The 20,148-nt window shown below is 43.1% G+C and overlaps 1 protein-coding gene across 4 annotated transcripts in view; it reads right to left on the reverse strand.

Annotated features, from left to right (window-relative positions):
- The window catches only part of HPN (hepsin), a 445,048-nt gene that overhangs the window by 39,955 nt on the left and 384,945 nt on the right, over nt 1-20,148 (reverse strand). For all 4 annotated transcript variants that reach the window (XM_085616009.1, XM_085616008.1, XM_085616006.1 and 1 more), the window contains one exon: nt 8,499-8,664. In XM_085616009.1, coding sequence (XP_085472135.1) covers nt 8,499-8,664 — 166 coding nt within the window. The remainder of the gene's footprint in view (nt 1-8,498; nt 8,665-20,148) is intronic.

Consider the following 20,148-nt stretch of genomic DNA (forward strand, 5'->3'; position numbering starts at 1 on the left):
TCTTAGGAAGAATGTCAGCAGCTGCCAGGAAGTAATCAATCCTAGTTTCTGTCCCATGGGTACAGGAGAAGAAAGTGTATTACAGAATGCAGAAGCTACCACAGGTCTATCAACTAGTGGTCTGTCATAAGGTCTTGAAGAATGCCTATAACTGTGGCCTATTGCCAGAACAATCAAAAAGCAGATACATTGCTAAGTTTCAGTCTTCTCCAATTATCATCTTCAGGCTCCCAGTTTCTGTCAATATTCCATTGAGTTTGGCCAAGAACTCTGCTTTATCCAGAACGGGTTTAGTAGCATACAGCAATGTCTCAAAAGGTAATAATTAAGAAATGATTTGCATAAAGTAAAGTAATTACATAGTAAAGAAGAGTAATACCAAGGATTGATTATTGTAGTCTATGTTCATAAGTAAGTATAAGAATAAAGTAGGATAGCAATAATATTACTCTATGGATGTGCAATAGATTAATACAGTGGACACATAGTGCTCGTGAATGAAAAATGTGACCGGCGCATGTGCAGCACATTAGGGAGGCAAAGTAACAGCGAGAGGAGAGAGGATGTGGCCCAATGGCTAGTGTGGTCGACCTCGAAGGTGGGGAACCGGGTTTGAGTCTCGGCAGGGATGCTCAACAGCCTGTGATTCTGGTAAACATCACTTAATCTCCCCCTACCTAGAAAAAATGAAAGTGTCTATCTGTAACAAAACTGGTGCTCGTGTAAAGTGCTGTGATATCTTCAGGTCTAATTTGCGCTACACAAAACTTCAAAACAAAAACAAAAAGAGGGCATTAATTTAAAATGGTACAAAACATGAATGCTGGAGAAGACAATTTTACAGAAGCATGTTAAGTGCAAGAATCCATAAATCCACTAATTTGTGTCACTCCTTCATGTGCCTCACATGCGCCGTTCCCATTTTTTGTTCATGAGCATTAAGGGCCGATTACGACTTTGGCGCTCTTGCTCTGGCTCTCCACCAGTGCAGCAGAGCCAAAGCCTCACTGCAAGTTGAACTTGTGCAGGTGGACGGTCCTTTTGCCATTCCACGGCAATGCCCTGAAAAAGAGAACGGTACTGCCTGAGTCAACACTTTAATCCTTAATTAAATTTATACGGGTGAGCAATTCCCTGCAACAGCCATGGAACACAGCCACAAATTACTCAGTAATATTGGCCATCAATGGCAATCAAAGTGTTTCGAAGGTGACATTGCAGTAGAGTGGGTAAATGCTGTATGTTCAATTCGGATCACTGACAGAATATCGACCGACAAAAAATCGAGGTAGCAAAATATCGACGCCAGAATATCAACATCAGGAATATTGACTTCCTAACTACAACATCGTGAGTACAAAAATATCGAAAAAAATATTGATTTAAAAAATATTGTTCTTTTTAAATGTAAAAAAATTAATGTAAAATATAGTAACCAATATATATAAAAAAAGTAAACATAGTTAAAAATATTTAAAAGCATTTAAAAATAATAACTAACAAATATAATGTTCAAATAAATTAATCAATATAATTTATATAGTTAGTCTCTAAAAAGCAACACTAGGGAAAGCGTTGGATAGCGTAGGGGTAAAAATTACTATTCCCACTCTAGTGTGTGCAACAGAAGGGAAAGCGTTGGATAGCATATGGGATAAAAATTACTATTCCCACTCCAGTGAGTGCAACAGTAGGGAAAGCATTGGATAGCGTAGGGGTAAAAATTACTATTCCCACTCCAGAGAGTGCAACAGAGGGAAAACATTGAAAGCGTAGGGATTAAAAATGAAATATTTATAAATGTCAATTTTTTTTAATTAAAATATTAATGGATTATTAAATTATCAATAAATTAATTAAAAATACCAATAAATACAACATGTGAATTACTTAAACAACATTAATTTACTTCCCACCCTATTTCCAAATAAAAACACAACTATCTCCACATGAAATGTAAGACAATTAACATATTCATCAGTTAATACATTAATAAATACTTAATTACCAATTAATATTAATAAACAATACATTAATTAACTACACCAATACATTATAATTAATAATTACAAATAAATTACTTCCCACCTTATTCCCCTATAAACCCACATCCCGCTCCAAAAATTAATTAATAGGATTAACATAATGACCAATTAATAAAAATTAATAACCAATTCATAATTAATTAACAATCAATTAATTATCAATACTAATAAACCAAAAATAATTATAACTTAATTACAATTAAATTACTTCCCACCCTATTCCCCTATCAACCCGCAACCCGCTACGGAACTAAAACGCAAAATGTAATTACAAATAATTAATCATTCCTAAAAAATATTATTTAATTAACTATAATTAAATTACATCCCACCCTATTCCCCTGTAAACCCACAACCCGCTACGGTACTAAAACGCATAATTTACTTTAAAAGAAAATACTAAATTAAAAAAATTTATACATATATGTAAAAAAAATACAATACTTAACAAAAAACATATAAAAATGAAATAAATGAAATGAAAAAACATATAATACATACATATAAAATACATAGTAATATAAACATCAATATTATTAACATCGATATTTTTGTGTCAATATTAATAACTTTGATATTATGTACTTCGATATTTCTGACCTTAAATTCGATATTCTGGTCGACGATATTCTTGACATCAATATTCTGTCCCTACGATATTAAAAACTCAATATTAATGTATATCGATAAAAAAAACGATATTATGTCTGTACACCATTCTATTCCAAGTTAGTAAATTATTGTCCTTTTATGTGGTCCCAGTTCTAGACCTTAAGGGGTGAGTGTGATTTATCTGTCTCTGAAGGGGTGGGTTACTTGTGATATTTGTCCCTGTGATGATGCCAAGCTCTATGTTCCTGGGAGTCCAAGAGCACAAGTTTAGTTGGTAAATCATCTGTCTAACGAGTCAAGCTCAGGGTGCCTACACTCGCTGGTGATTTCATTCCATCCATTTGGATGTCGGCTAGTGGCAATGTCACTGATCGCAGATAACAATACTCATGAGTCTTGTCACTGATGGTTACCAACGTCATTGTTGGGTCCAAGAGGCCGTATATGATCCCTTAACATGGAAGTTGGGGAGGCAGAGAAAGGAAGTTTTTTGAAGGATCCGTGTATCATTTGAGAAATCACCAGAGAATGAGAAGTGTTCCAACCTTCTGTTTGTTGCAATTCCCAGAAACAGTCAGTTGTGCTGAAGATCATTAGGATTCTAAGGCAGGTTCACTTCCTCAAGTCATCATCCACGCTGATTTCATTCGATTGGGAAAGAGCCTTTTCACCGCAAGCGTTACAACGCATGCCATTACTCCGCATGCCGTTGCAACATGGAAGGTGTGTAGCAGGGGGTAGAAGGTGTTGGATTTAACTCCAATAGCTTCCCTACTGATGCACACACTGGAGTTGGAATAGTAAAATTTACTATTCCAACTTCCAGTGCAGCCCCGACAGCAAGTCGGAGTAAAGATTTGCATTACAATGGCATGCAGGGTATAGGCATGCTTGTAACGTCATGCAACCCATTGGATTAGCAGCAACATTGGGGAAATAAGAATATCCTAGACTTAATCTGATGTCTCCCAAAACTGTTGCTGCAGAACGTCCTCAAATGTCCAGTTAAACACAATATATAGTATTAGACATCGAGTATTTAGGGCAAGCTGGGTGCATTAGTGGGACTTCAGCCTTCAACCATCCCATGAGATCAGAAACTATGCACTGAGAAGCAGCTTGGTAGAATATTTGTCTGTGCACTTTGAGTTCTGGGCACTGGTGGTTACCTTTGCCCATTTACTACATCCAGTCCTTATAGCGTAGAAACCATTCTTTAATGAATGCAGACACAAGCTATGCCACAAATTCCAATCAGTATTTTTTTGAAAATGCAGATAATGATCAATGTTTCACTCAGTGAATCCCCAGTCTAGGTAAATAAAACTACTAGCATATAATATTTAGGTGCCGATTCCGATCCGTTAAAAAAATATCCCGTACGACTCGTATCCGTATATTTTTACGTACGAATCGTACAAGTCCCGTACGAACGGCCAAGTATGATTCGTATCTGTATTTTGTTACGTACGAATCGTACAAGTCCCGTACAAACGGCCAAGTACGATTTGTACCGTAAAAATACATACGAATGACCTCGGGAAAAGTCTACGACACGTCCCCGGACAGTTTTACGTATGATTCGTAAAACTCAAGTCCGAGCGCACAAGTACGATCCGTACCGTCGTTCCGAAGACACATTTGTATGTAAAACATCCCGTACGGAGTGAACTGTGTACCACCCCTACCCCGGGTACTCCTGGGCAAGGGGTACGAGTCGTACGGCCGCCCCCAGCCTCCCACCCCTCCCGCGTATGTCCGCACCGTACCCCCCACCGCATGTATGCACCGTACCCCAGCACTGCATGTACGCACCGTACCCCTCCACCGCATGTACGCACCGTACACCCCCACCGCATGTACGCACTGTACCCCAGCACCGCATGTACGCACCGTACACCCCCACCGCATGTACGCACCGTACCCCAGCACCGCATGTACGCACCGTACCCCCCACCGCATGTACGCACCGTACCCCAGCACCGCATGTACGTACCGTACCCCCAGCGCTATGCGCTGGGGTTACGCGCTGGGGGTACGGTGCATACATGCGGTGCTGGGGTACGGTGCGTACATGCGGTGGGGGGGTACTGTGCGTACATGTGGTGGGGGGTACGGTGCGTACATGCGGTGGGGGGGCTGGGGGTACGGTGCGTACATGTAGCGCTGGGGTACGGTGCGTACCGGGCCCCCTTTTCCTCATGCATCGTGACGTACTTAGATTTTCCGGCACTTTTTGTCTCCCGTAAAAATATTGCCGTGCGGAGTGCTGTGGGTACGAATCGTATTTGCTGGTCCGTAAAACGCTGCCTGACTCCGTGCGAATGTCGCGTTCGCGCTGTCCCGGATCACATTTGTACGTGTTTTTTAGCCGTCCGGTCTTTTCTACGATTCGTACGGAAACAGGTTTCCGTACGAATCGTACTTGCTAGTTTGTACGGGTTATTTACCGGGTACGAGTCGTACAGAGAAAACGCTCCGTACGACGATTCGTACACAGGTTTTACCGGATCGGAATCGGCACCTTAATAGGAAACACACTAGAATCTACATATCAGTATTTAGAGAGCTTAAAATCTACCAACCCCTTTTGCCTGTGATAGCTACCCTTTTCTGTATATTTGGTTACCCATGCCTAAAGTCCAATTGATCAAAATCACTATTGATATCTGGCCGGCTCCTCAATTGTCTGAACAGAATGGCGATGTTCCCTGAAAGGACTGCCAATGTAAATCCTAATATGCTTTTTGTTACTTGGTGTGTTAAAATGTCAATATCCCCTCCCTATCCTTAAAGTTGCGAGCCTCTACTAAATTAGATGAAATGCCCCATCAATCTTTCTTGTCCAGGCCTCCTTTGTGGAAGTTCTGTGCTCTGCCTAGACCTCTGACAATTCACTCCATCCATCCTTCATATTTCTGCAAGTGCTTTGTTCTGTATTATTTGCCATGCCAGGATACTTTTCTTCAAAAATAGGGAAGGTATTGCTTTTTAATTTTACTAAAATGTGTTCCTAGTGTTCTCAATTCCAATCCCCCAAAGATTTAGTCAAGGCTCCAAATTTCTGATTAAGTATGTTTGAATTTAAGTAACCAATGTGTCTAAAATGTGTGTCCAAATTTTTAGAGCCAACTAGCAATAAATTTGAAGACGATAACATAGGCTTCATTTCTTTGACACTTATCCCCATCTATGATAAAACATTTATTTTTGAGAGCGTCAGCTTACAGAGCTAAAAGTTGCCACACGTTATTCAATCTTTTCCCTTTGCAGCTACTCCTTAGCTTATAAAAAATTTACAAAAGTTACATAGTTAGATTTTATTACATCAAATCCTGGTAATGTATTTAAGAATATTTTTAAGCTCCCTCTGGATAATATGTCATGAACACTCTAAGAACCCCAAAATGTGCCAGTCAACTCTTTGATACACTTTATGGGCTGTAAAGTGGTCAAGTCCACAAAATCTTTCATCTTCGTCTGTTTACAGTTAGGTTTTACACCCCCCGTCATGAAGGGACATGCACTATGTGCCCCATTATGATGGCGGGCAGATCGCCTCCGCCCGGCCGGTGATCCACCTCCATCACAACCACATTTACCCCCCGCTATATTACCATGGCGGGGGGTACTGTGTCGGGCGCAATCGCCATGATTGCCGGCCGGGTGGAACTCGGGCACAATATGGTGACGGTGCCTGGAAGGAATCCATATTATGATGCCTGGTGGTTCAGGCCTTTCCATGGCAGCACTGGAAAGGCAGGCGGGAATTGCTGTGGGGGCCCGTTGCAGGCCCCCGGGGGGGCTGCACTTGGGGGGTACCAATGGTGTCCCCTTCATTGCCATGCACAAGGTGGTAGGCACAGTGCAGTGCCTGTCACGTTGTGCATGACAATGCACAACATGCCTCTTTGGCATTGTGGTGAGTGCTGCTTACAGCAGCACCCGCCGCAATGATAAAGATGCGGGATGCGACTGCCAGGGTGGCGGTCGTATCCTAATTGGTGGTGCGGGACTGCCGCACCCGTGGCGGCCGGTCCCAGCACCACTAGGGCCCTTAGATTCAATGAAGAGTTCTCATGAACTGCCTGTATATCCACCTTCCATCTATTGTCTTGTGCACTGACAGTTGTCCAACATACTACATTTACAAATATTTAGTTTATTAGTCGCCGATGTGTATTGTAGTAAAGCCCCATTAAGCATACCAATTGTACCTACATCGATCTGGACTCCAGAAGTGGTGACCGACTATTGAATAAGCATGTTGTTGATGGCTACCTCTAGTTCTGTTTTTGATTCCTGCCATTACTAGTAGCTGTCTTAGTGCATTCTGGATTGTCCACATTCAACTCGGCAGTACCTAAGGTGGACAATCCAGCATAAACTCATATACCTTATTTCTCTACACCCTCCAACACTGGGTCCTAGAGGAATTCATTACATAAAATTATTGTGAGAATGATTCTGAATACAACCTTGAACAATTACATATTGCAATGCTTTGGTCTGCACTTTAGTCTAACATATGCCTTTGGAAGATCGTACTGATTTTTCTTTCAACAATAGTCATGTTCCTGGTGTTTGGTTGCTAACTAATATATGACAAGCTTGGTCATTTACTGGCTCTTCCTTTTTCCCTCTAGTCCACACCCTGTAACAATTTTGAAAATATTACTGTCCATTTCATATTTTTATTAAAGCACTCAATTTAGAACTTTGGCTGCTTATTATTGACTGTAACAAAGGGGCTGTCATCATTTATGCCTGGTCTGCCCACAGTGATCAACTATCCCAGACTTTCAACGTTACCCTCAATGTTTGTGCCTCAGTTAATTTAATTGATTGTCCTTTCTCTTCTTGACTTGTCCAGAGGAGGGATGTCTGTTTCATTTGCCTTTTTCAAGGTTAACTTATGCATATGTAAACTACAATCTGGAGCAGTGTCAGGTAGTTGGCCATGTGATTTACGGAACCTATCCCCTTAGCCAGAAAGCCTATAAAACCGATCATTCCCTCCGGTTAAATATTATGAGTATCCATCTTGGACAACTGATATTAAAATGAGCAATGTGGCTAGGTTGCCTTTTCAGATATCTGAACCTGTTTAATGCCACTTTGGCTGTCTATTACAGTTACGTTTTAGTTCATAAGCTAATAATATTTATAATAATAAATATAAAAACCTGAAAGTGAAATGTAATTAAACAACAACACATATTCAAAGCAATTTAATAGGGTAAAATAGTATATGATCTCATCTGTATAACGATTTACACATTTGTAAATGCATCTGTTTATTTAAGGGTGAGGTCGTCAGCATTGAATTTGGTGTGCAACATATGTTTGCACAGCTTTTGTGCGAGATATGGATTGTGCTTTTAACCAGAGCTTGGGTATTTCACAAATCTTTCAGATGTAACTTCTAAACATAACTACACATTAACTCTGCTTTTCCTAGATGGATTTCTCAGTTTTTTTAATATACTTTTTAGGTGTTATATCCAATACTAACCATAACTTCACTTTCACCTTAAGGGTCAAGGGCACACTGTTTCTTTGGTGAACATTTCTACACTATCTAGCTATGTGTGCAGACATGGGTATCACTGAGGATTGCAATGAATGAGTGAGTGAATGCACCGTGAGTCAACATGAATGACTCTTCATAAGAGGGAGCCAACTAACAGAATGTGTTGTTACAATTTGCTGTATAGTTATGTTTGTAATGCAACACAAATGACAGTCACAGGAAGTGAATGACAGATATGACCTGGGTCCAAGGGTAGTCAAGCTAATGTTAGATCTGTACATCGAATTACCAATCCTAACAGTACTCACTCAGGAAAGCAGTGTGCAGCAGTCAGAACCCACTCATAAGAAATGAGGGATCCTCCACAAAGGTGTGTGTCATCATAGTGGAGACTGACTTGCCATGGCCATTTTCCTAGACTAGCATCTTGTCCTCCGACAATCCGATCGACTGGTAGCTTCCTCCGACCACAGTCTGCAAAATATGGTAACTTGAACTTTAGAGACACCAAAAAGTACACATTGATGCACATAATGCATTTTGTACAAAATATTATAGCACAATTTGAATATCAAAGAGGATTGGAAATGCATTGGAATACTGCAAGCTTGCACTAATATGACAGCTAGAAGGTGGGTTTCCATAAAATAATTATTCAGCTGCTTTGCTCGTTAATACAGAGTTCTGTCCCAAAAACATTTCTGCCTACCCCCGACAATATTAGTGACAGTACACTCAAACCACAACAAGATCTATAAGGAAAGCATAGGGGGGCAGCATACACATTACAGCATAGGTGTGCATCAGGAAACTGTATGTGCTGTTTCTGCTAACTGCTTCTTTGTCATGACAGGTCTACCACCTCTAATCAGAACAGGCTCATCTGCCCCAGGAGAGGCCCTCAAATACGTGAAGCACTAAACAAACAGAGTACATCACACCTGTTAAACTGGGCTGCCATGACACAAAGAACACGTACACCATATGGGGTGTTATATATATATATATATTCACTGAAAAAACCATAGGTTTCAGGGGCGTTATAGTTAGCTGGAGTTTTCACTCGTACAAAACGATTGAAATTCCCCCGTTATAGTTAGTTCAGCTAACTATAACTCGCGCGCCCGCAATGCACTGCTGATGACGTCACATATTACATCACTCATGGCATGGTCAGTGACATCACTCATGACATCACTGATGACATCTCAAATGACATCACTGATGACATCATCTTTGTGATAGAGTGGCAGACCTCCTCTCCCCCTAATATAACCTTTGATACACACATTCAAAAATAGAAACTAAAATTTTCAAAACAATGGACATACCAATATCAGTTACAACAACCTATTCAGTAATTCTAAGATCCACATACACATCCACTCATTCACCAACAGTCCTATACAGTCACTCATACATGTACTCACTCATCATATGTACTCATACACCTATACATCCTATTACACAACACCACTCATCCATAGAGTTACTCACACACATAGTCACTCATGCCAATAAAGAATCAAACATCCATTTACTCGCATATACAGTTATACACACACCACCACACTTACTTCTACAGAAACTTACACATACTTAGTCGTTTAAACAATCACTTATAGAAACACATACTTATTCATACAGGAACTCTTTCAATCTCTCACTCTCATATATACTCACTTATATACACCAATAGTCACATATACTAGTTTAAAACATATGTAGTTACTCATAAAGACACTATTGAGACAGTCATTCACTCACTAACACACCAATGCACACACTCATCCACCCATACTGTCCTGCACACCTGCTGTCTTCAACACATACAAACAGTGAGTCACTCATTCATGCACTTATGCACTACGTAATACCCCCCACCGAACCATACAGACACTCAGACACTCATACTGATACTCAAAAAACCAACTAATAACCTATATAGACACTCATGTAGCTACTCACCAACCCATGCAGCCACTTATACACAAAGTGAGAGACTGATACAGATATTTACATATTTAAACATTACTCACTAAGCCATGTATTCACTAAGATACACTTAATCAGTCAGTTATACAATCAATTTTTCAAAAACAAATCATCCATTTAGACACTTATATACCCATTTATTCTTCCATCGACCTTGAGATATCCATATATAAAACATATGTAATTTTCAGAAAAACACACATTCACTGGATGATGTCATCAGTGATGTCATCAGTGATGTCATCAGTGATGTAATATGTGACGTCATCAGCAGTGCATTGCGGGCGCGCGAGTTATAGTTAGCTGAACTAACTATAACGGGGGAATTTCAATGGTTTTGTACGAGTGAAAAGTCCAGCTAACTATAACGCCCCTGAACACTATGGTTTTTTCAGTGAATTTCTAAGGTTTTTTAAATGCTAATTCCTAACTATAACGTGCCTAATACCTATGTTTTGTTGAGTGAATTTCAAAGGTTTTTTAAATGCTAATTTCTAACTATGGATACAGAGATAGGACATGTGAAGAAAGAAGAAAAAATGCACAGAAAGAAAAAAAAGAAATGCAGAAAGAAGCAACAGAAGTCCTCAAACACGAAGAAAAGTGCAGGAAGAAGGATAACGTGCAGAAAGATCAAACAGAAGAACAGAAAGAAACCTTGTTGCAAAATCATCCTGTACCCTCAACTTTTTCAGACGGATACTGGTGTTAACTGAGTCTGACTAACCAGTCCTAGAGCCAGTGCTATGTTAAAAGACACTCAGAATACAGTGAATACACCTACATACAATAGGGAACACTATGCGTTGGGGTCCCCCTGTGATCAGCATGACCTCCTCTGTAAGCCCCTAGTATATAATAGGGCAGGTGATTAAAACTACCTCTTAAAACGCGCCACACGTCCCCTTACTTCCCCACTGTGTAAACACGCCCTGTGGCCGTTTTAAGTTGGGAGATTAAGTCCCCTTGAATCCTGAGGGTCCCTAGGGTCCAACTAGACCACTAGGTACCTCCAGTAAGCGCCACAGAGCTGCGTTGCAGAGAGATGTAAAAAGGGGCACGGCCTAGACCACCTCTCTGTAACGCAGCGCAGTTGCGCTTACTGGAAGCACCTGGTGGGCTAGGTGGCCCCCAGGGTACCTCAGGATTGAAGGGGAATTATTTCCCCAACTTAAAACGCGCCACAGGGCTTGTTTGCACACGTTAAATCAGGCCCTGTCCCCTCCCTTCACCACTGTGTAAACACTAACCCCGGGCGTAGCACTACGCTTCGCCCACGTAGTGTACGTATCGCTGCCTGCTTCGCACTTTCCGAAGTAGGCGAAGCAGGGCAGCGCTACGCACACGCCGAGGGCGAAGCGTAGCTGCTTGCCACCCGCCACCCACCTCCCGCCCGCCCTTCTTTTAAATATATGAGCAATGAAAAATAAAGTAAAGTAAGTCGACTTACCCGTAAGCGCGGCGTCTCCGGGGCTCCCTCTTTCAGTTTCTAATTTCTTCTGGCAAATGCGCATGCGCGGACACCCGCGCATGCGCATTTCTCGCAAGAAATGCGCATGCGCGGGCGTCCGCGCATGCGCATTTGCCAGAAGAAATTAGAAACTGAAAGAGGGAGCCCCGGAGACGCCGCGCTTACGGGTAAGTCGACTTACTTTTACTTTATTTTTCATTGCTTATAATATTTAAAAGAATGGCGGGTGGGAGGTGGGTGGCACGTAGTGGGGCTACGCGAAGCGCGTAGTGTGCGTAGATTTGGGCACACTACGTGCTGCTTCACGTAGCCCCACTACGCCCACTACGCCCACCCTTAGTAAACACGCCCTGTGGCCGTTTTTAGTTGGGAGATTAAGTTCATTTGAATCCTGAGTGTCCCTAGGGTCCAACTAGCCCACTAGGTACCTCCAGTAAGCGCCACAGAGCTGCATTGCAGAGAGGTGTAAAAAGAGGCACGACCTGAACCACCTCTCTGCAACGCAGCTCAGTGGCGCTTACTGGAAGCACCTGGTGAGCTAGTTAGCCCCCAGGGGCCCTCAGGATTGAAGGGGAATTATTTCCCCAACTTAAAACGCACCATAGGGCGTGTTTACACACGTCACCTCAGGCCCCATCCCCTCCCTTCCCCATTGTGTAAACACGCCCTGTGGCAGTTTTTTAAGTTGGGAGATGAAGTCCCCTTGAATCCTGAGGATCCCTAGGGGCAAAATAGCCCACTAGGTACGTCCAGTAAGCGCCATTGCAGAGTGGTGTAAAAAGGGGCACGGCCTGCACCACCTCTCTGCAACGCAGAGCAGTGGCGCTTACTGGAAGACCCTGGTGGGCTAGTTGGCCCCCAGGGTCCCTCAGGATTGAAAGGGAATTATTTTCCCAACTTAAAACGTGCCACAGGGCGTGTTTGCACATGTCACCTCAGGCCCCGTCCCCTCCGTTCACCACTGTGTAAACGCGCCCTGTGGCCGTTCTAAGTTGAGAGATTAAGTCCCCTTGAATCCTAAGGGTCCCTAGGGTCAAACTAGCCCACTAGGTACCTCCAGTAAGCGCCACAGAGCTGCGTTGCATAGAGATGTAAAAAGGGGTGTGGCCTCAGAACACCTGTCTTCAACGCAGCTCCCTGGCGCATACTGAAGATACCTGTTGGGCTAGTTGGCCCTCAGGGACCCGCAGTATTGAAGGGGATGCCGGTCTTTTATTTATTTATTTTTTTTTTAAAAGGAGGGCTGTGTGGCCCCCCTTCTTTTTCTAATTTACTGGCCCTGGGGACCCCATCCCCCAGGGCCTACACCCTCATTTTTTTGTTAAAAAAAAAAACAATTTGGCCCTCCCAAGGCTTTAATCGGCCCCGGGGACCCCAACCCCCGGGTCATGGCCTTTTTTTTTTTATTCTTTAGGAGGGGGCTGCATTGCCCCCCTCCTCAGGCCACTTATGACCCGAGGACCCCATCCCCCGGGGCCGGCCTTTGTTTTTTATTATTTTAAAAAAATATATATTTATAGAAACACTTAGGACATGCTGGACAAACCGTATGTACCTATCACCATGACGATTTGCGTGATAATCATTAAAAGGCAACTATGCATAGAATGAATCCACATGGAATGTATTTACACCGCTAGTGAAGCTCTGACGTGTCTGACGCCCTACCGTGCCTAATCCCGGTGCCCCCGCTGGTGGGTACTCTCCAAGTAGACACCCTTGTCGTTTATTTATACAAACATGGGTAGCTATTGACGGGCACATTTATTATACATGCACACCAAGCCATTCAAAGGGGATTCAACAAAAATTCGACCAAACTATGCAAGAAACCCCCCTCACGGTTAATAAAACACACATCCACCGCCGGATGTGTAATACTTTTTATTTTACTCTCTGGAAAGGAGACAAACCTCACTTGAGAGTCACAGCGTGCTCCTGGCTGAGCCCAATGCTGTGTTACACCCACCAGTGCCCGCCGAGTGCCTCACACCTCTATGTTGTATTCCACCAGCTAGTGCGTATGCTATGACACTCTCTAGCCCATGTGCACTGTAACACCACCCCGTGAATATGTCGTGCCACACTTGCCTTCGCACGGGTTATATGGCCCCATCTAACGTGCCTTCCTCGATGCCTATGTTATAACGCACAGCGCTATGCCATACATATTACAATCTGGGATCCATATCTTTGTCACAGTGCATATGCAACGTTACACTCCCCAGCACATATTTTATATTACAACTTTAGAGACTATTTAGGTTACACAACACTGTCCTGTGCATATTACACTCCAAGGTGCATATCGCCTAGCATGAGCTAGTGCCTGTGCTATCTCGCGCTCTCCAATGAATCTGTCATTGCGCACAATGTATTGCATATTATATTTCATGACCCGGTTCATCTTATATCACACTTTTTGGTGCATAGTTTATACCATATGCTATATCTAGTTTTCATTTTCAATCGTGCTCTCAGGACTATGTTCTATATAACACTGCGTCCACCTACCCTTTTCACGGACATTACATTTTGTGATGGGGGTGGAGGGTCAGGGGGTGTTTCTGCCAAGTGACCCCGGAGTCACAGTCACAAACGTCCTCTTCTTCCTGAATAAAACTGAGATTATGCTGCATACTTGTTCATATTTTAAGTAGTTCGCACAGACATTTTAAAAACAATAAAGTTCCTAATACCCACCTTCTCTGAACAGTTAGCTTGCTGCCCCATCCACCTCCTCCCTATCCTCTGTTGTCTGAATCCATGGACTAGCCTCCTCCCTCCTGCCATGCATGGTCTGATGTGCTGCCACTACCCTCCATTTAGCATGATGTACCAGTCCACTCCTCCTGCCCTCCATTGCCCAATTCTATGGCCCATCATTGACCTCCTGCTTAGCCTCTGTGCTTAGCTTGCTGACCCTATTCTCCTTCCCAGTGCCCTCCGATGTCTTTGTGCATGCCCCTGCTCCATCCTTTTTGCCCACCATGTTCCATGGACCTGCCACTCCTATCTACTCTGAGTGTTCTGTTGAGCTTCCACTTCCCTCCCACCTGCCTAGCATTGTCAGATGACTGTAACCTGTCCCTGCCACCTCCACCCTGCCTGTCCACATGCCATGCCCCTATCCCCTTCCTCCTGTCCTCCATGGTCCATTTTACTGCCACACCCTTCTGTCCTCCCTGGTCTCTTGTGCTGCAACTGCTCCTCCTGCCTTCCCCGTGCGGTCTGTTGTGAGGCCCCTTCCCCTGAACTCTCCTGTCTGTGCCCAGGTCCTGACCCTCCCTTCTATCCTCCATGGTCCTTTGTGCATGCCCCTGCACCCTCCTTCTTGCCCATCATAGCCATTGTGCTGCCACTAACCCTCCTGCTTGCCATGCATGGTCTTCTGTGCTGCCATGGCCCCTCCCACCTTCCCTGTGTGGTCAGCTAGCTACCCCTGACCCCCTCCCACCTTCCCTCCATGGTCTGTGTGTATCACATCATAGTCTCATTGTTGCTCTCCATGGTGTGTCTTGTTTCTAGTGCCCATCCTGCCGGACCTTCATGGTCATCTTGCTGCTCCTGCCCTGCCCCCTTGCCCCCAGCCCTCTGTTTCCATGTGCAGACCACTATTCCCTCCCTCCTGGCTTGCCTGTTCCATTGTAATGCCCCTGATCCGTCCCTCCTGCCCTTTATGTTCTGTTATGCTGCAGCTTTCTCTTCTGTCTGTCCATTATGGTTAGCTAGCTACCATTGCCTCTTTCCCCTCTGTTCTCTGTTGTCCATGTGCATGGTCTCGTCTCCTCCCTATTGCTTTCCATGGATTGTTGTGCTGCACTCCCTGATGCCTGCCCTGTAGGGTCAGTTTGGTGCACCTCTCCATGTCGCTCCTGTCCTCTGTTATCCGAGTCTATGTCCCTACCCCAATTCCTCCTGCCTACCATGATCCAATGTACCATACTTGCAAACATTTTGAACTTGGTAAGAGGGAGATTTTGAAAAAAAACTGGGGTATTGATTTTCCCCTTTGAGTTACATTAAAAAAGAGGAGATTGTAGACAGGAGACAGATCAAGTAAAGCCCATTTGAGCTTAAAAACATTGGACGTTTCCTGGCTGAAACGGGTCTGATGGCATGTATGGTTGTTCTACCACTGCCTCTTCCTTCTGCCCACAATGGTCTATTATATTGCCACAGCCTCTCTTGCCAGTCCTGTATTGTTGGTTTGTTGCCCCTGCCCCCCTTTCCACTGCCCTCCATAGTCTGTTGTGCTGCCACTGCCCTTCCTGCCTGCCCAGTGTGGTCAAATTGTTGCCTCTGCACTCTCCTACCTGCCTTCAATTTTCAGAGTCCGTGCCCCTGGCCTCTGCCTCTCAACAGTATCCCAATGAACAACTAGATTGCTAACATTCTATATTTATTACAAAAGTGTGGAACGCCTGACGTCATCTTGATGTAATCAAAACTGTAATACCTAGAGTATTTCCTTTATGAATTACATATATGAGAGGGTCTTATTTGCATCAAAATTATGGTCAGTGCTCTAAAAAGCTAAAATGAGGACATATTTTCTGAGTTTTCAAATAGCGACAAAGAACTTTTAAATTATTTGTAATCTTTATTTTTTTTATCCAGTTGACCACTTGATTAAATGTTGCACCTAGGGGAGAGGATGTGGTGTTACTTCCAGAGCTACAGACTTTGCAACTGGGGAGCCAGGTTGGAGTTTATGCTTCAGCTCAACATTCTGTGATTCTGGTCAAATCACTTAATCTCCCCATGTCTACAACCAAAATGAATTTGATCTTGTGTGATGTAACCAATGCTCATGTAAAGCACTCCAATACCTGACAAGTCTGCACTATATAAAACTGCAAATACACAAAAAATAATTGTTTTGCACACTTCTGTCATTGGGCTACATGTGGGCTACATCTGGGTGATATTTGTTCTGCATTTGGGCTCTTTTGTCTCTGGTGGCCATCTTGGGAGTTTTATTTGTTATGAAGTTTCCTAATTTCCTCATTTATTGCAGTCTCCTCAGTAGGAAATGCTTTCAGTTTTTTACTTTGCTCATTAGATCACTGTAGTAAAGCTGCTGCTCACCACGGAAGTCTGCTGCTGGTATGTTTCAGTCTGCAGGTCAGAATACTTTTATGAAATAGAAGAGAATTTGAGAAGTCAAAATGTGCCCTATTTTTTTCTTTCTTCAGAACTATTCATACTTTCTATGGGAAAATGAACCCCCTCATTATGTTCCATTGTAAATTAAATGTTTTAAGTGTTACCACTTTATTCCAATCAAGATGGCTTCAGGTGTGCCATACTTTTGTCATAAGTAAGACTGTTAGCGCTCTAGTTGTTTGTTAGAACACTCTGGGACTTTCTGTCATTGGGCTATACTTGGGCTACATCTGGGTGATATTTGTGCTACATTTGGGCTCTTTTGTCTCTGGTGGCCATCTTGGGAGATTTATTTGTTATGAAGTTTACTAATTTCCTCATTTACTGCAGTCTCCTCAGTAAGAAATACTTTCAGTGTTTTAGTTTGGTTCCATCAAGAAGGCATTCAGATGTGTCACACATTTGCCATAAATTCTGAATGTTAGCACTCTAGTTGCTCATTAGATCACTGTAGTAAAGCTATTGCTCACCAGGGAAGTCTGCTGCTGGTATTGAAAGTGCATGTTTCAGTCTGCATGTCAGAATTTTTTAATGAAATAGAAGTCATTCAAATTGTGCCCTAATTTCTCTTTCTGCAGCACTAATCATACTTTCTATGGCAAAATGAACCCCCTCATTTTGTTCCTTTTTAAATTAAATGTTTTAAGAGTTACCACTTTATTCCAACCAAGATGGCTTCAGGTGCGCCATACTTTTGTCATAAGTAGGACTGTTAGCGCTCTAGTTGTTCTGTAGAACACTTTGGGAAGCTACAGTAGAACACAAAGGAATCAACTGACAGTCTCTGCCCTTGTTGGATGCACATGTTTTACTGAGAATGTCAGACTTCATTCTCCCATGACTGAGAAAGATAATGTGAATTTACAGAAAATATGCTCTCAGTTTAGCTTATAGATCACCTTCCAAACCTCTGTGGGAAAAGCATGAGAAAATAGTTTTCTCTCAAACATGATTCATGATATCACAGCAGAAGGCTTTTACACATGGTAAAATCACCTTAGAACACACCACAATTCCTAAAATGAGTATGGTACCATCAACAAATGATTTATAATGTAACTAAAGTCTTAAAACCTTCTATTAACTGCAGGGCTTTTTAATGAGGTGCTATCATGTATATTGGTCCCAAGATGGCTGCCAACACTTCTTGGATGAAGTGCTGACAGCCAATCAGATCTCACGATGAGATATGTGGTTATTCTCCGCCCAGATATATATGTGATTTTACTTGTGATTTTCTCAGGAACTACTGAATGGATTTATACCATATATGCAAAAGGCACATGCCTGATCTGAGGACTACCTCTTTGCCAAATTTCAAGTAATTCTGTTCAGCCGTTCGGGCTGTACATTCGACTAAAGGTCCTATGGGAAAATGCATGGGGAAAACGCGTTTAGGGACCCCCCTTTTTTCTCAGCCCCCGCTTGACGAATCACCCCGAGACTTTCAGGGTAGGAGCTGAGCGGAGCGCCCCATTAGTGTGGAAAATTTCACAAAGATAAGTCTACCGGCGCCAAAGTTATTCAAAATAGAATTTTCAGATATGGGAACTCGGTCCTAACTATAACTATCTACTGGCGACCGCCAGTAGATAATATACATATATATATATATATATATATATATATATATATATATATATATATATATATATCCAACATCAAAAGTTTCCCACTTAGAAGAGCCAGCTTACAGGTAGGTAAATCTTCGTTTTAATGTGCAGGAAAACAGCGCAGGGCAATGAAAACAGAGTCCAAAAGAATTTGTTGCCTGACGCGTTTCATGCTCCACGAGCATTTCTTCAGAGGCTTCTTTTAACATTGCAAAGAGCACCGGCATTTTATAATGATTATCACCTGCCCCAGTGGGCGTTGGCTCACCCAGAGCCTGCTGGTCTTTGAAGTGCCACAATAACGCTACAGTGAGCTGCTCAAATGCAATGTCAGTTTTCATTAAAATAAAACACCACAGTGGGTATGGAAAATGTCTCAAAGTCTCTGCGCTGCCCTCTGACCTGCATCACGACCTTCCTGCCCTCAGTGCTGCTTGCAAAATACCTGCAGCTCGGTCCACACCTCTGTGGCAGGGCTCTTCCCCGACCGGGACCAGCCGTAATATATCCAACATCAAAAGTTTCCCACTTAGAAGAGCCAGCTTACAGGTAGGTAAATCTTCGTTTTAATGTGCAGGAAAACAGCGCAGGGCAATGAAAACAGAGTCCAAAAGAATTTGTTGCCTGACGCGTTTCATGCTCCACGAGCATTTCTTCAGAGGCTTCTTTTAACATTGCAAAGAGCACCGGCATTTTATAATGATTATCACCTGCCCCAGTGGGCGTTGGCTCACCCAGAGCCTGCTGGTCTTTGAAGTGCCACAATAACGCTACAGTGAGCTGCTCAAATGCAATGTCAGTTTTCATTAAAATAAAACACCACAGTGGGTATGGAAAATGTCTCAAAGTCTCTGCGCTGCCCTCTGACCTGCATCACGACCTTCCTGCCCTCAGTGCTGCTTGCAAAATACCTGCAGCTCGGTCCACACCTCTGTGGCAGGGCTCTTCCCCGACCGGGACCAGCCGTAATATATCCAACATCAAAAGTTTCCCACTTAGAAGAGCCAGCTTACAGGTAGGTAAATCTTCGTTTTAATGTGCAGGAAAACAGCGCAGGGCAATGAAAACAGAGTCCAAAAGAATTTGTTGCCTGACGCGTTTCATGCTCCACGAGCATTTCTTCAGAGGCTTCTTTTAACATTGCAAAGAGCACCGGCATTTTATAATGATTATCACCTGCCCCAGTGGGCGTTGGCTCACCCAGAGCCTGCTGGTCTTTGAAGTGCCACAATAACAGGGCAGGGCGGGGGCCGCCTACTCAGCATGACAGCAACAAAGCGGGGCAGATGTCGGCCGCCACATGCACCTACCCACTTGGGATTTTACTTTGCGTATTTTTGTGAAAATGAACAGCACGCCCACTGGGGATTACAGGCACCGCACTACAACACCCAGAAGGCCGTGCAAGCGGCCACGCCCACTGGGGCAGGTGTACTTAATGTAAACGTGCGCAATGCAGTAGTGCTTTCATCTTCTCAGAACATTGCCACAGAAGAAGGGACTGACGAGATTCCCGAAACGCGTCTGGCTTAAGAACTATTTTGGATGTATGATGCTGTCCAGTCATCTGCTTGCATGCTGCCATAAAAATCAGAGAGATTATTTGCATCTTCCTGTGGCCTTTTTCAAATGGGTTTCCTGCTAAGTTGGATATATATATATATATATATATATATATATATATATATATATATTACCTACTGGCGGTCG

This window comes from Triturus cristatus, chromosome 7 (genome assembly GCF_964204655.1).
Source record: "Triturus cristatus chromosome 7, aTriCri1.1, whole genome shotgun sequence".
NCBI classification, from domain to species: domain Eukaryota; kingdom Metazoa; phylum Chordata; class Amphibia; order Caudata; family Salamandridae; genus Triturus; species Triturus cristatus.